The 17,169-nt window shown below is 34.3% G+C and overlaps 1 protein-coding gene and 1 pseudogene across 2 annotated transcripts in view; one reads left to right on the top strand and one right to left on the bottom strand.

Moving 5' to 3' along the window:
• LOC140044960 (small G protein signaling modulator 1-like) overlaps positions 1-17,169 on the top strand; it is a 173,467-nt gene that overhangs the window by 30,976 nt on the left and 125,322 nt on the right. For both annotated transcript variants that reach the window (XM_072089683.1, XM_072089681.1), the window contains exon 2: positions 3,940-3,983. In XM_072089683.1, the coding sequence (XP_071945784.1) occupies positions 3,940-3,983 (44 nt within the window). The remainder of the gene's footprint in view (positions 1-3,939; positions 3,984-17,169) is intronic.
• On the bottom strand, positions 13,339-15,864 carry LOC140043275 (uncharacterized; annotated as a pseudogene).

Below are 17,169 nucleotides of genomic sequence, written 5' to 3'. Positions count from 1 at the left end.
TGTCCTGGCAATCGCTGTTCACCTTATTTGCGAGAGAGGTACACGTGTTGTTCCTAGAGAATGGAATGTCAAAAATGTCTTTGGCACGCCGCTCAGAGAGAAGTCTGTGCGTTGCTGCTGAAACCACGTGCTATAGGAGGGGAATGCACCACAATCCTCTGAGCTGAGGGCTGAATCATTCCGCTACCTGCTAAATAGTAAAGAGGGATTTTCCATCTCTCGGGTCTACCGGATCTAGGCGCAGGGGTGTGACAAAATATTATTTTCACTCTGCTATGTTCGAGAGACATGTGAGTGAACACGCTCGAAATGCCAACAAACATTGCAGTCATTTGATGAGTGTGTCGCTATAACAATTATTGTTTATCGAAAGTTGAAGACTGTCGTTCAGATTTTTGAACCGTAGTTTGGGCACTTTTGTAAAAGTAAAATTTGACACGATATGACTTGAATGAAAAAACAATCGTTACATAAAAATAAACAACATGATGAGTGTATACACGAATCTATTTAGATACGCTTGTATCGATTGATTATTAGGCCTATAATATAGCATAATAGCACGTTAAGATATGCCTCGCACCTTTTTGAAATTGTAAACTATATGCCTCGCATGCCTCGCACTTTTGGAAATGATAAAATGATGCCTCGCACAAATATTTGGCATGCCGTGCATGCCTCGCGTGCCTCGCTGCCTCGCACTTTGTCAACACTCCATGTAATCAAGCAGCTAGCAGGGTGTAGGGCAAGGCTGTAGAGCCTAGCTTACTAGGTGGCATATAGGCCTAGCTAGGCTTAGCCAGCAGCGAGCGAGGCCTCCATTTTGTTGTCGATCTTTGATCATAGTTAGTAGGCCTATGCCTATAGTAATAAGAGATAATAATAGACGGGTGTCACGAAACCTAAGACCACGAAAGCTAAGACCCAACACCTAAGATTACAAATACTAAGATATACTACAGCTTAAAAACAATACTTGTTTATCCATACATAATTTTAAACACAGTAGGTTTAATTTATTACCATAAATATAATTTAATACTACCGCAAAACATAGATAAACTCACATTATTTTCGCCCGTTGAGTAAATGTATATTTTTTCTTTACAACAAACAAACTTGACGGGTTGTTTGTTGGTATATATTTACTCCATTGTGTTGGTTCAGAGGATGTTTTTCTTACGCACCTGCCTTTCTTGTATTTTGACTCCAAATTTGTTGACTATAACTTTATCCTGAACACCACACTTTAAAATTAGGACTTATTATAAGTACTTTCAGAAGGAGAAACACCTAATAACAAATAAATAAATCGTTTAAATTGATGATTTTACATGTGTTTCTTTGTATACTGTAATGTAACTCCTCGAGCTCCTCATGCCTACCCCATGTTCAATGTTTTTGTTTCTATGGAGCGCCAAAGGAGCAACAATAATAGTACAAGTATAAAAACAGAAAGAAAACGAAACAAAAAAACTTATCATGATTTTTAAATTAAAATTTATTTGCCAGTATTTATTTCTTCGTACTTGCATGATTATACTATTATCATTACAATTTTAATTTTACATTGTTCCATTCACACTGTAGATGGACTCCACAGAGTTTTCAGCCCTCTATATAAGTTTGCTCTTTTGACGTTCCATAGAAACAAAAACATTGAACATGGGGTAGGCCTACTGTACTGGGTCCACCCTGTACTGTAGGCTAATCATTTTGTGTGCGAGAAAAACGTCTGTAAAATCATCAATTTAAAAATGTATTTGTTACTTTTTATGTGATTCTTTTTCATGAAAGTGCCAATTCTAAGGTGTGGTATTCAGAATAAATGTCTGGAGTTAAAATACAAGGAAGGTGCGAAAGATAAATATTTGTAATCTTAGGTGTTGGGTCTTAGCTTTCGTGATCTTAGGTCTTAGGGGGTCTTAGCTTTCGTGGTCTTAGGTTTCGTGACACCCAATAATAGACATATATATCAGGCCTACCTTTTATAAAACAGCAAGATTTGTGCCTCATCCTTAATCCTTATTTTAATCCTCATCTCTGTGCTGCGTGTAATCGCCAATTTTGCCGCCTAGACTACACTGACACAAAAACAAAGGGAGCCGTTTTTGGCCGTTGGCTTGCAGTTTTCTGATTGGTTGTTTACGATGTGCCGGCCTATACGACGCATGCTCTATTATTTTCAAAAAGTTATGCAGTATTTTATTTGATTTAATTTAAATAATTGTTTGTAGCAATAATATAGGATTACAAATAATATTAATTATATTTTGAATGGTAATTAATGACCATGCTTCTATTCCCGTCACCTCAACCCAGAACACCCCCACCTCTCCCCTGGGTCCTCTCCTGTACTCCCACGAAGTACACCCAGCCATCCGCTTTCTCTCTTCTCCGAATTCCTTTGGTTGTTAGGACAAAAACTAGTTGCAAAACCAGTTGAACCAGTTGCCCGGTTGAAAAACCAATTGAACCAGTTGTGTTTTAAAAAAACTAGTTATAGGATAGGATAACCCGAACTCGTCAAAGTGACGAGTTCAAATCTAGTTGGTTATCCGCTACGAAGTTGCAGGATAACCTCTTGTGATTGTACGAAATCATCATCATCATCAACTTTTTATTCATCTTCTTTCTTTCTGTATGATTTTTGTGTAACGCTTTTCTCTAAAACTCGCAAACATAACATTTCGGTAACTATCTTAACATATTGACATTTACGTAACGTCGTCAAGCGAAGCTTTTCATGACGTTTACAATTGCGCAACATGACTTACGCGCGATTTAACGATTTTGTTGTATTTAACATAGCTCGACAACCAAATAACATTTCAACTTGAAACTTTGCAAAAGTTTAATTTATATCATGCACTAACTTTCTGTTGAAAAAAAATTACGTGTTTTACACATTAAAATTTCAAAATGTGCAAAATTAATTTATAATCAACTTTCTACGCGTTTCATGTCGTTTTAAGCATGTCAAAAATTCCCACGCGTGCGCACATTTTTACGTGTGCGGTCCGCACGTAGCATTGAAAACATTTTTTTTTCGCGTGAGTTATGTTTTTCCAGCCTTTTCTAGTAATTTTACCAAATTTTAAACAATTTCGACTTAAAGATACGTCATACGAGCACGTCGAATTGGACAATTTGCGCGCGTTTTTTATGAAAAGGTTAAAAAATTCGTTTAAAATATGCCTTTTTTTAAACAGTCGTAATTTCTAAACTAGACGGTCAACTTGTTGTGGATGGCATATTCTGGAAGTAGATGAGTTGTAGATATCGGATCAGGTATTAATATGGCTAACCGGACATTGTGACGTAATCGTATGGGAGTACAGGAGAGGACCCAGGGGAGAGGTGGGGGTGTTCTGGGTTGAGGTGAGGGGAATAGAAGCATGGTCATTAATTACCATTCAAAATATAAAATTTAGGATTTTTGTATCTTTAATAATAAGTCATCATTATTTAAAATGATAAAAATGATCACCTATAATTCGTCAGAGTGACGAATTATTCAAATAGTAATTTCATCATTATATCATAAATGTATGAAAATTTATTTCTAAAAAACAAATATTCCTAATTAAATTTCTTGTAAACTGATGTATTTTAATGTATATTTTTATGATTTATTTTTATTTATGAAATCTATGAATTAAAAAAATTATAATTTTCAAAATAAAATTTCCAAGAAATTGCTTAAAAAAAACATAGAAAAACGACAATAAAATGATTTGACCAGTGGTCAGAAAAGGGATTCAGCCCCAACTCCCGACATGCCCTACTAATAACAATTTTTAAGGAGAGAAAGCTGATCATGCAATGTTACAGGCTAATGTACCTTTCAATCATTAAAATGAGAAAAAATTTAGCACAGCACTGCCAATTGAATGGCATGGAGTCTTATTAAACACTTCTGATGCTTTTGTTTTGTAGATGAAAGTCTAAGGGTGGAGCTACTACGAGTTGTCAAAAAAGAGGTATGTTGTCTTTTCATAATTTCAGTTTCTTGTACAGTTTTGATTGGATTTGATTTATTTGCATCTCATTAAAAATACTTACACAGTTTATGATACAGAAAGATATAACAATTCAAAAAATTTACAAAGACAGATACAGAGATGCAGGATAGCCCATGAAAGTCCCGATGTGGGATTTATTTCCAATGGGTGGGGTCCTCAATAACATATTTAGAAAAGACAATAAAAATAAATTACAATACATAAAAACATACTTAATATTGGCACATATAAAATATTACTTTACCATTGATTCACTGTCACAGGCTCTAATTCTAAAATTTTAAATAGAATTGCTTTGTTTTACTATTATGGGCAGTATATATGTAATTTTGTGTCATTTTTTTGTTAAAAGCAAAATTCCAGCAGATATAGTGTCTTTAGGTGAGAGAGTTTGTACGTTTGTTTGTTTGTTCGTTATACAAATTTTTGTTACTGCACATAACCTTATATATTGGGCATCAAAATGACCAGAATTGTACTGCGAATGTTCTAAACTACATTTGAACATCATCAACCATCTAGAATCCAAGTTAAGCTTGGCAAGGACGTAGACGCAAGGCAAACCAGTTGACCAATGACAAGCGACCGTCAAATAAATCCATCGCTTGTGATTGGTCAAATCCCTTACGTTGCGTTACATCGTTGTGTTGTGTCTGTAGTGGGAACCAAGCATTAAGCTACGTTCACACCAAGCCCGGATCCGGTCCGGTGGCCGGAGAAAAAATCGTGGAAAAAGGGTATAGTGTTAAAGAATAGAAGCGTTCACATCAAATCCGTCCGGATTTCGTACAAATTTTCTCCGGTGGACGGATTCGGAGGAATGGAATTGGAAGCCATTTCATTTGTAAAATCGTACAGATTTTTTCTTCTGACCAATCAGCGTTGAGTACTATGACCTTTTATTTCGTACGTGAATTGGAAAACACAGCTGTAAAACATGCGCGACGAAAGATCCTCCTGAAAAAATACTATGCTTTCTTTAATTACTATACATTGATATAGTAGCAAGTTAATGTATTAAGATAAGTATATTTAGGTGATCATTTAGAATAAATTATTGTTATTGTGTTAAATCTTTATTGGTTATCGGCAACGAAGTTGTAGGATAACCTCTTGTGATTGTACGAAATCATCATCTTTTTATTAGTTATCCGCATTCAGCGGATAACTCCTTGTAACTGTATGAAATCATCTTTTTTTTTTCTGTATTATTCTTTCTTTCTGTCAATTTTGTGTCTCGCGTAACTCAAAAACGTGTAAACATAGCATTTTATAACTTTGTCAACATGTGGGCATTCACGTGAAATTGTGCACCTCCTATTGTGAATGCCGTCAGAGTTTTTACGAATTTCGCGTATTTAACATAGATCGAAAACCATATAACAATTTAAATTGAAACTTAACAAAAGTTTAATTTATATCTTGCGCTAAATGACTGGGAAAAAAATGGCATGTTTTACATGTTTTTCATAGTGCGAAAAATAAATTTTCTAATCAACTTTCTACGCGTTTCATTTCATTTTGAGCATGTAAAAAATTCCCACGCGTGCGCATTTTTTTACGCGCACGGTGCACACGTAGCGTTGAAAACTATTTTTTTGCGTGATTTATGTTTTTCCACCCTTTTCTAGTAATTTTAGTGTCATGTGCGTGAAATCGCGCATTAAAAATTTAAAAAGCTCAAAATTAAGTTTTGATTAATTTAGAGCATGAATTAGGCCATTTGCGTGTTTCAAAAAATTACTGTGCAAAAAAAATATTTTGTGCGCGCGATACTAATTAATTTTTTGAGAAATCCCATTCCTCACCATCCTTAGTACATTCACCAAATTAGGGTCAGTTCCGACTTAAAGTAACGCTATACAAGCAGGTTTTAAAAATAACAAAATGCGCAAATTAATTGCATCAAAGTGCTGAAAAGGGTGAAAAATAAGGCATTTTCAAAATGAAAATAATTCTTCAGAATGCAATATTACCCCAATTTTTTTAACTTATTCTGGAAGCCATTGAGTTTTAGATATGAATTCATGTACACATTTTACGTACAAAATGTTTTGACGTCAAAAAATAGCCACTTGAATTTAAAAATTAGGATTTTTTATCTTTTTGTGTAGATTATCACATTCAACAGAGCGCATCTTGGTTATGTGTGCTCGAATTTCGCACAAATTTCAGTATGTGATTGCAGTATGTGATTGCTTAATTAATTATCTTTATCGTGAGTTAACACTTTTTTTATTTTGTTGACATCATGACGCGTAAAAACTTGAATAACGTAGGCCGTGTAATTTCACCTTCGCAGTAAATTTGAATATCTTACAGCTCTTCAGATTTGAAGGTTACCTTGATGATTATAATTTATTAGCTGATGAAATGTAGCCTATCGGATGTTGTGACGTTAACATGTGGCCAGTTGAAGTTCAAAAGTAGTTTTTTCATATTTTTCGTCAAAGTTATACACATTTCAAAGAGCGTGCCAAATCTTATATTTTTTTGCTCAATTAATTATCTTTCGAAATTTCGAAGTTTAGTTTGATAACGTCATCATGCCAAAAAATTAGAACATGATGTGTGTCCCGTAATTTCACCTATGCTACACTGTATATAGATATACAGTATATATATACTGTACATATTGTATATGGCATATAGGCACTATAAGCGTATAATAGGATGGTATACATCAACATTTTCCGATCGTATGTTAACGTACGTGCATGTTTAACAAAAATTAATTTCAGTAAAATGATAAAAATGATCACCTATAATTCGTCAAAGTGACAAATTAAATTCTAGTTCTGTTTGTTATTTTAGGCTAAACTAGGCCAATATAATAATTATATTTAGAACCAAGTTTGGTTGTTATGCCCCTACTTCTGTGCACCCCTTTCAGCAGGTTCCTTCAGCGTCAGACGAGAGGCACTCTTTTTGCCTTTTTTGCGCCTAAACGCGGCCCAACTAGCCTAGCCTAGGAGGAGTATATTCGTACACCAGCACTAGACCTATGCCTAGCTATAATCGGTTAAATTAGTTTCTAACTAGCATATTATTGTGTCGTTATCCAGAGGTAGGCATGAAGTTAGGCTAGCTTATTAATATTATTTATAATAGGCCTAGCCTTAATAATATTAAATATCCTAAAAAGGGCTACCTAGGGTAGGCCCCTATTAGTTATTATTATTAATTAGGGCCTATTATTCATATTATTATATTTATTAGGCCCTAACTAGGTAGGGGAGGGCCTACCTGTCCTGGCACAAGGCACTGTTGCTTCATGAATGATGCCAGCAACCCAGTTGCAGTTGTTGGTATTTTGAAGGTCCATTCTATAAAACTACTCACTACTAGCTAGACCCTATTATTAATTAGTAGTAAGGCTAAAGTAGTTTTAATAAGGTTTATTTTGTTTATTTTAGAATAAATGGATGATTTTATGAATTGATTGATGGAACAACTAATTATGGAAGTCCAAATTAATTTGATCTTGTACAATTTAGGAAATATAAATCATACAAAACAGTAGACAAAAAATGGATAGTTGGAATGGAATCTGGTAAGTGATATAAAATACAGTATATAATTAAGACAAAGAGAAACTTTCTGTATTTGATCCATATATTGTTTAATTTGTCTTACCTTTATTGTTATATTTAGCAGTGAATATGATTCATTTTATTTAAATTATTTTAATATTCAGAGTATTTAACTAGATGGCTAAATCAGTAAAAACTAACGACAAGTCACTCTTGTGGCCCTGGTACTACAGATTCTTGAATAGAATATAAATTATTTAAAATGTTTAGGGGAAATTGCTTCCAAAAAATTTTTACAAATTTTAAGGATGCGTATGTGGCCTACGAAAGATGAGAGAAAGCAGAAGCGCCGACAGGGCCTGATTGGAAAATTCAGGAAGTACAAATGCGGATCAACTGCAGTTCTTGAATGCATTCATGACCACTAGGAGGTACTGTACACTAAATTGGTTTATATTAATGACATGTATTTTTTTTTAATGCATTTTTAAATACATTTTAAATATTATTTTAATTATTTGTATTTTTTTGTTATGAAGCTTCACCAAAGCACAACTTAGCCATCAGTAAACACATTTAAAAACTCATATTATACCAATATACAAAACCCACAACATAAAATAAAATTACAGTAATATTATTCCAAATCTATAATTTATAGACTTGGAATACAGTATTTAATTAGTCAATTATTTTAAAATTCTCCTTCTACTGTACAAGTAAATTTTTTAATGTAAATGTAAATCAATTCAGTGTTTTGTTCTAAAATATAATATATTAGCTTTTTTTTTTTTGCATTTTGCTTTTATATATACATTACTGTGAAAAGAAATTATTTACATACCATTATGAGTAATTGCCCAATTTATAATACAGGCAAAAAATAGTTTGCAATGCTGACCCCCATAGTTTAATAAGTGGTGACTATATTAATATCATATTAATACTTTTTGTTTGCTTTGCTTTTTTTACAGAAGCACAGGAAATTGGCTACATAGTGATGCAACATGCATAGAGTTACTCAACAACATTGTTGAGGGTGAAGATAATCACCAAGAACCTGTTCTTGGTGATTATCTTCACCCTCAACAATGTTGTTTTCATGCAGTGGATGAAGAGTTGGTAGATGAGGCAACTAGTAGTAGTAGCAGCAACCAGACAACCACAAAACGAAAATTAGATGTAAATTCATGCTTGCGATAACATCAAGTATAAGTTCAATAAAGAACTGAGATTTGAGATGATCAATATGTTATTTAGAATAAATTATTTCAGAAAGTGAAAATAATTAGTATTATATGAAATGTTCATTTTGTCAGTTTAATTTGCATAGCCAAAACAAACAAACAAGGTATTGCCATGCAACTCTTCCAGCTTCTGAATTAAACCATGTGGATAGTTTGTTTCGAACATCAATGGCCTCTCTACTTTATGGTGTCTAGTATGTTCAAGATTAATTATCTGAAATTTGGACACACGTCTTGCTCTGCTGTGTCGATAGTTGTAAATTCTTTCATTTGTGTGTGTTTTGTGATGTTATCTTTAACGAGACAGAAAATAACTTCAAACTGATCTGAAGTCATTATGAAAAAAAAAAAATACTGGCTTTGCCTAGGCCTAGTTTACTTAGGTAGATCTAGCCTAATAAAAAGCCTATTACTGTATATCATATGTAGGATTTTTAAAAATAATAGTAACTGCCATGATATGATGATTATTATAGGCCTCGGTTCAAAAATATTTTAAATAATTTGTTTTTAATAATACTAGGCCTAGTATTATAAAAAGGTGAAAGCATAGGCCTATAGTGACTAACGCTGAAGAATTAGTATAGACTATAGGCCTATCTATTTATACTATAATAGGCCATAGCCTTTAGGCCCTATACATAATAGGCTACCTAAAGTATGGTAAAATTGTTCTGGTTCTGAGAAAAAGTTGTCACGGATTAATGTCTGGAATTGACCATGGTTCTTTCTTTTTGTTGATTATGTTTACCTATTCCGGTCTTTTTCTGTTTCTGTTAACGGTTGACAAATAATAGAACAGAAAAACATCTTCGTCGTCGCAGCTGTAATCTGCCATTGTCAATGTTTACATCGTTCAACTTCAATGATTTATAATTAGAATAGCGCGGGAACCGAAAGACGAATTCGTGCAGCGATGTGAACGCACTGATTTAAAAACGTAACGCGGACCGAATTTTTCACCGGCCCGGATCCGGGCTTGATGTGAAAGTAGCTTAAGGGGCCAAAATGTGGTCAGAATGGCCCACTTTTCCTCACTTTCGATGTTTGTTCTGTTTCAGCACATAACCATACATATGGGATATCAAAATGACAGCAATTGTACCGGGAATTTAATTTTGCTTAGGCTAGGGGTAGTAGGCTATCAAATTGACCAGAACTGTGTGGTAGGAAATTGTTATAACGTATTTTAATTAGCCCTGGGAAGGGGTGGGGATGTAGACCTGTCACCATGACCGAAACTGTACTGGGAATGTTCATCTCATAGGATCATAGACAATCCTATGAGAAGTGACTATTTTAGAACATTGTGTACAAACAACAAAAATTATTTAAAGAATTTAATTTTTAGTGGCGGCCATTTAGAAATCCAAGATGGCCGACAGATTATCGCTATTATTTTATTTATTTTATTTTATTCAAACTCATTCAACAGCGGGAAACCCGCCCCTTACAGAATGGAATAAACTATACCATATAAAAATATATATAAATCTTAAAATCTAACAATACAAAATTATACAATTTTACTAATTTTATTAGAAAAACAATTATAACGGTCAAAAAAGAGATCAATAGAATTATCTTTAACAACACAATTATTAAAAAGAAGACAAATACGTGAAATAAATCCATTCTTGGTAACATTAACACGACAATACGGCACATAAAGAAGATTACATTTGGAATTACGAGTACGACAACCAACAGCTTTAACATGAAAGGAAAACAAGGAGATAAAATTACAATTGAAACGGGAATTCATACATTTATACAAAAACTGAAGATCGAACATAGAACGACGAGCTAGTTAAGATTGTATAATGTGTAATACCATCAAAACGGACTTGTTCCACATTCATAATTTGTGTTATTGGTGATATTCTGGTTTTAAATAGGGTTATTTGAATGTTGGCGGCCATCTTGAATTTGGTCCTTTAACTTTCTTTAGAAAAAATGGCAACATATTTTTTGACATTCCTTATATTATCAAGATATGAAATAAAGTCAAAGTTTGCTTTTAACAAAAAATATACACGACATTCATTTAAACGACATACCAGCCTACACCAGTACAGGGCATTCCAAGTCTGAATTGCTGAATATGTAGAAACATATTATGAGCAACTATAAAGTAGGTACTCGAAAATTAAGACTGCTACCTCTTGTATTATATCTGTGACATTCGTTAATACGGTGAAAATCTGAGGTAAGATAAGGTGGACAATAATTATTTAAAATCTTGTAGGAATGGTATAAACGTAAGAATTCAACTCTAATATCCGATACGTTAACATCCCAACATCCAAGAGATGCACCAATATGAGTTCGTGAATCAAAGTCTTGTATAAAGATCCATGATGAGCTCGAATAGTCAAATAATGGTTGAATCAACGAAAAAGCAAAAATTCTTCGACAATGTTGGTTAAGATAGGGTGATTGTTGAAATAGGAAACGTGAATTCGCTTTATTAACGACTGAACTAGCTACATTGTCACCGTTAACATTTTAGTCTATATCGATACAGATTTACTTCCTTTGATAATCTGGCCGAGGTGTTCGATCTGAATCAAATCGTCAACCATTTTACTGTATAAAATACACTCGGTTTTTTTTAGGATGAAGGGATAGCTTATTATCAGTAAACCATTCATTGCACTTCATCGGCATAGAGAAGCATCTTACAATCATCATCGACATCGTTGGTATAGATGGTAAAAATATCAAGGGTCCGAGAAGGCTACCCTGTGGGACTCCACATTCTATTTCTTTATACTCCAACTTTACACTATTTATATCTATACTAATTGTTGACGAGTGGATAAATAATTCCTAAACCAATTGATGCACTTAAACTATGATAGTTTATCGCATAGAATATAATAATTCACAGAATCAAAAGCCTTTTGTACAACTAAAATCACCATTCCAGTGAGTTTACCAATCGACATTAATATTAGGTGTATAAGACTGGTATACCAGCGAACCCTCTTGAAAAACAAAGGCCCCACTTCCAAATTCGTGCAATTAATTATCAATTATAGCAGATTTTTTGGTCATTTTACTTCTATTGACTATCTATATCTATCTATATGTTTAAATCGATCGAATATACAGTGTGTCCGATATCAAAGTCTGTTGAGCGTGAGACTACTTCTTCGCATGCAGCTAAGTAAAATGACGTCACGTTAAAGTGGTTCGTCACAGAGTCTCATGCATATTAATGAAGCAAACTTGCTGTGAGTGTTTTCCACCACCACACACGCACCGCGAGATTTATTGAAACTCTTGAGCCATCGACTGACCAGGGAGTTGTTATTAGATGGAGTAACAACAAATTTATCAACTGATCTACAGCCAATAAGCGACGAGCGGTATACAGGAACCTCAAAGGATTATGCAGTCAACTGGCACTAATTTCCTGCCTGTTGTTTGGAGTCTACTTTGCCGACGATGCCAGGCCCTCTATCGCCGGGATTCGTCCATTTTGAGTAAAGACTTTCGATGCATTCCTGACAAACAAACATTGTAGGCATGCGCAGATAATTCCTTCTTCGTCTATAGCTTTACAATTTGTTTACGTCATTTGAGAATTCTGCAATACATATTTTACAAAAAACCGCTTTAAATTCCGACCTTTCGTTAAAAAGTTACGATAATTCAAAGTGTACGTTCATCTGTTTGTTTGTAGACCTTCTTTCGTGATTTTCAGAGACTTTTGGTAAGTTTTAAAGTTAATATTTGACATTTTCCGCACGTTTCTCCATTTTAACACCAGCGCTAATATTTAAAAGAGTATGTCTTCTATCATTCTCTTGATATCTTATTTTCTTACAGTTTCTTACATAATCGTAATTTTGGTTAAAATACAACATGTTTTTATAGGTGTGGGCATGTTGTCAATAGTGATAAACGCCAGCGTGTAATCTGGGTAATTAACACCCTCCGATCGTATGTTTGTTGGCGGCTGGAATCGCCGATTCTGGTGATGCACCAGGTACACCACCAGGGCCTAGGCCTACTAGGCCTAGCCAGGGAGATGGTCTAATAACTATAGTCCTCAACCAGCCTGTCCTCAACCATTACCAAATATGTATCATCGAACAAATAATATTTATAATTAATGTAATTAAATTTTTCATTTCAGTGTTATCATTCACTGAGCTTGCCAAAACGTTACTTAAAGAACCAGATGTGGAATATATCCCGAGTGAAAAGTTTTGTCAGGATCCCCTTGAAGAGTACTTTTCAAAACAAAGAGGAGCAGGAGGCAGCAACACAAACCCAACACTAGAACAATTTCGTAACAGTTACCTAGCACTTCACGCAACCGGTACATCATTTTTGTATGCCCAAAAGACCAACAAGGGAAACTGCAATAACGTAAATAGGACTGTGGAAGCAAAACTGGATGATGCACCGTTACCAAAGCAAAACAGAACCACAACTAGTAACTACAAGTAATATGAACACATGATATCCATGTAATATCATGAACTTTATTCTTTCACTATGTATATACAGTAACATGTAATGGTCCAAGTGTTCTAATTCGCAAGTTCCTTACGAAGACTTTTCTCTTTTTTCCGTGAGATGTTTCTATCATTTTTTTTCTTGATTTGAAGATGCACATTAATAAATGCTTTGCAACGAATCTTAATGTAATAACAAACAACTGTTGTTAACAATTTTGTGGATGCTTTTACAGATAAGCTACAATTTGTCCCACAAGTTATTTACATTTTCTGATTCCATTATCTGTTGTAATACAATAGCTTTTAGATTTTCTTCTTTGTATGTTATAAGGTTCTCATTCAAATGTTCCCTAAATACAAATTCTAATGATCAGAAAAATCTGTATGTGTCATCATTAACAGTGAACAAGCCACCTCTGTTTTGTTTACTAATCCATTGTTGAGTATATGATAGAAAATCATCCGAATCGCTGGATTCACTTCGCACTATCCAAGTTTTAATTATTTTACACAGCTCATCTGAGCGTGTGTTCTGAAGTCGTTTGTGTAATGCGTAAGGGATATATCCCGCTACGTAACGGAGTACCTGTTCCTCTTCAGTAGTCATAGCATCCGTTACTGTTTTGTGGATGACCTTTGGTTTATCTACATCATTTCTTATTTTCATTAGCTTTTTCCCTATATCTAAAACTAAATACATTAAGGTGATACCATACGTTTTATTTTCACCATCAACTGACCCAATGAGAGCAAATCAAGATTTTCCCACATGTGGCATCAACAGCACTTTATGAATGTTAGAATTTATGAATTCATACGCTTCAGATCCTAGGTACTTGTTGTCGGCTGAACACAGAGCAGGCCACAGAGCATCGCAAAGTATACTTAGGAATTCTTTCACTCTGTCTTCATCAACATTATTATATAGGTATGTGATAAGCTCTTGCATGCATTTTGCTTGTTTAAATGGTCCGCTATACACAGGGTGAACTTGCAGAGATTTTAGTGATGTGATGAATATTCCTCGAATTGAATGCTTGGCATCTTCTATTGAATATTTTGGTGCTGGTCTTTTGCAATTTTCTAAAATTAATAAAGCAGTGAAAAATGATGATGTCATGCATACAGCTTAAACATTAAACATTGTTATTTGTACATGATTGATAAGTAAATAGTCAGAACCACTCTATTAAAAAGACAATCTGTTGTGCATACATGTATTTATTTTTAAATATGTATTTAATAAAAAGAATTAAAAAATGACTCAGTATATCGGTTATTTTTATTTACAGTACAGTATATCATTCATTAAAAGCCTTGGTTACATTTAGATATACAGTACTGTACAGTACCTGATTTTTTCTTCTGCACTGTAGCCCCTTTCTTCTTTGTCTGTGCAGGGAGTTCCCTGGTCTGTGCAGGAACATCTTTGTCTAGAATTGAAAAAAAACAATTAACATAACTCCCTGGTCATACATTTAATCGGGCGTTGTCAATTATTACAACTCCCGGCATTTGTTAACAAATGAAAAATACATAAATCTTCCCACTTGTCAGTAGTGACAGCCCAGGTCATAATTAATAAATGGAAATAATACTGCATTATCAGAAAGTTGTTTTTATTGTTCTCACTAAACAATAAAACACATAACATGAATATGCGAAACTCACTTAAATACAAAGAATATAAATGTAGAACTAAACGATTCCAATGCTCCCCTATACCATCAATGGTTAAATTACTAAACGAACGAACGAAATAGAATGAAAATGAAAACTATATATTTATATATTTATATTTCTATATTTATTTATTTTTATATATTTAAACATTGTATATATTTTTAAAGATATTTTTCTACTAATTAATTGACTTTGCACCGTAACTTAACTATTGTATTAATCTTCATTTTGCTCATTTTGTTTAATTCTGTATATTTTGTATAATGTTTTTTAACTACTCAGTTCGCAATTCAGTTTATACTGCCATGAATTGTTTTATGTATATACTTGATGAATAAAAGATACCGAAATATAATTGGGGTAGGCCTAGCCCCTAGTTGACAGTCCGTCCCTCCCTTCCTTCCTGATGAAATATTAAAGTTCAATGAATAAATACCTGTAAAAAAACGTAAAAGGCCTCCTTTCTTTCCTAGAGATTCTAGCTAGGAACGGTAGGCTGCAGTAATATCAAATATTGAATAGGCTACACCAGTTACTAACCTGTTTCTTGAGTAGTAGTACTACTACTACTAGGAGGCCTACTACTACTAGGAGGCCTATGTCGCTTAACACTAGGCCTACTTGAGCCAGGTCTATGCCCAATATTATTAACGTCGTGTTGTTGACAGCATTGCTCACAAACCCATTGCCAGCTGGAACTTCAGAAGATTTGAGCTTCACACATTCAAAATGGAACCATTCATAGGACATGCTTTTCCTTCACAAGCGATCATTTGATCGTCACAACTTTCCCCACATGGGCAATACATTGGCACATTTTCATTTAGATCAACATCTTCTAAATCGCTATCATCGAAATCTAAATCGGAAAAGTCTACATCGGTATAGAAGTCGTTAGTTGTCATTGTGTCGCGATTGTATCATCTGGCTTCCTGAAACACCATGACGATGTCTGACGTAGGCCAGAGTTATTCAAGCGAAGCGAAGCAACTTTGACTTTTCTGCGCATGCGCGTGTCATTGATTACGTCAGGGAAAATTGTTTATTTGATGAGGAACTGTTTATCGGGGATTAAATCTTATCTATTTTACTTCCTGTCGGAAAAGTAGACTGATCAAAAGAACATACTATGCTGTTACTCCATCTAATAACAACTCCCTGAACTGACGATCATGTTTTTGAAAATTAAAATCACGGCATATACAACAAAATATAATTGTTTTCACTGCTGAGGATAATAAATAATATATTCAATTTTAACAAACCGGAAAGCCTAGATACTTCCAGTGCGAATAAAAAATAATAATAATGTTACGGTATTATAGTATGTATTTCCAAATGTTGCAAGACATGAGACCCGAAATAGGCTAGTCCTAGTGGCAGCGTAGGTCTAGCTAGAGCTAGGGTGGGAAGTGTAGTTAGCTAGTACATCTGCACGATGCCACGCGGTAACGATGAAGGAGGATATGAATGGCCTGATAGTGGGTAGTGTACTAAACTACTACTCTAGTAGTAGTAGTATACTGTTTTTTACTTTAATTAGGCCGCTAGTGAGTAGGTAGTATCATAGAAAGTCTTTCTAGGCATCTAGCCAAATGGGTCAAATAAACAATTATATTTAATCTGCTTCTTTGTTATCAGGAACAATATCGGAATTATTTTATTTTCTGTACCACGGATCGCACCATCATTATCACTCTGAAAATATTTTGTAAAATCATGAGCACGCAAACAGAGACAAAACATTCCTTTTGCATATGCATGAGACTCGATTGGCACACGAAATATCATAAACATGGCAACAAACCAGGTCAAAACGGCCCCTTTTCAGCGGCGGGTAGGTTTGACCGTATACAATGCATGTGTGAAATTTAAAGCTTTCTTATGGCCCTCCCCATGCATGCATTATACGTCCATGGTTTAACCATGTAATGTATAATATTTATTTCTTTTAAATTTATTTTTAATATGTCGAATACAGTTTTAATGATGCACTCTTGGCGTTCCATATCTGTTTGTTTGTTTGTGTCGACACATTCAGTATCAAATGGCGATATTTCTGTATTTTTTCAATCAATTGCTTGCTTGCGAGTATTATATTATAATGTATGGTTTAAAGTTCTTTGGCTATGTTCGGCTTCGGGATGTTATACCACACTGTTAGGCCTAGGCTAGGCTATAGGGGTCGTCTGTTTCGTTTTATGGG

The sequence above is a fragment of the Antedon mediterranea genome, chromosome 3 (genome assembly GCF_964355755.1).
Source record: "Antedon mediterranea chromosome 3, ecAntMedi1.1, whole genome shotgun sequence".
Taxonomy (NCBI): Eukaryota; Metazoa; Echinodermata; class Crinoidea; order Comatulida; family Antedonidae; genus Antedon; species Antedon mediterranea.
The sequence above is the reverse complement of the archived record's forward strand: the minus strand, read 5'-3'. Positions and strand labels throughout refer to the sequence as shown.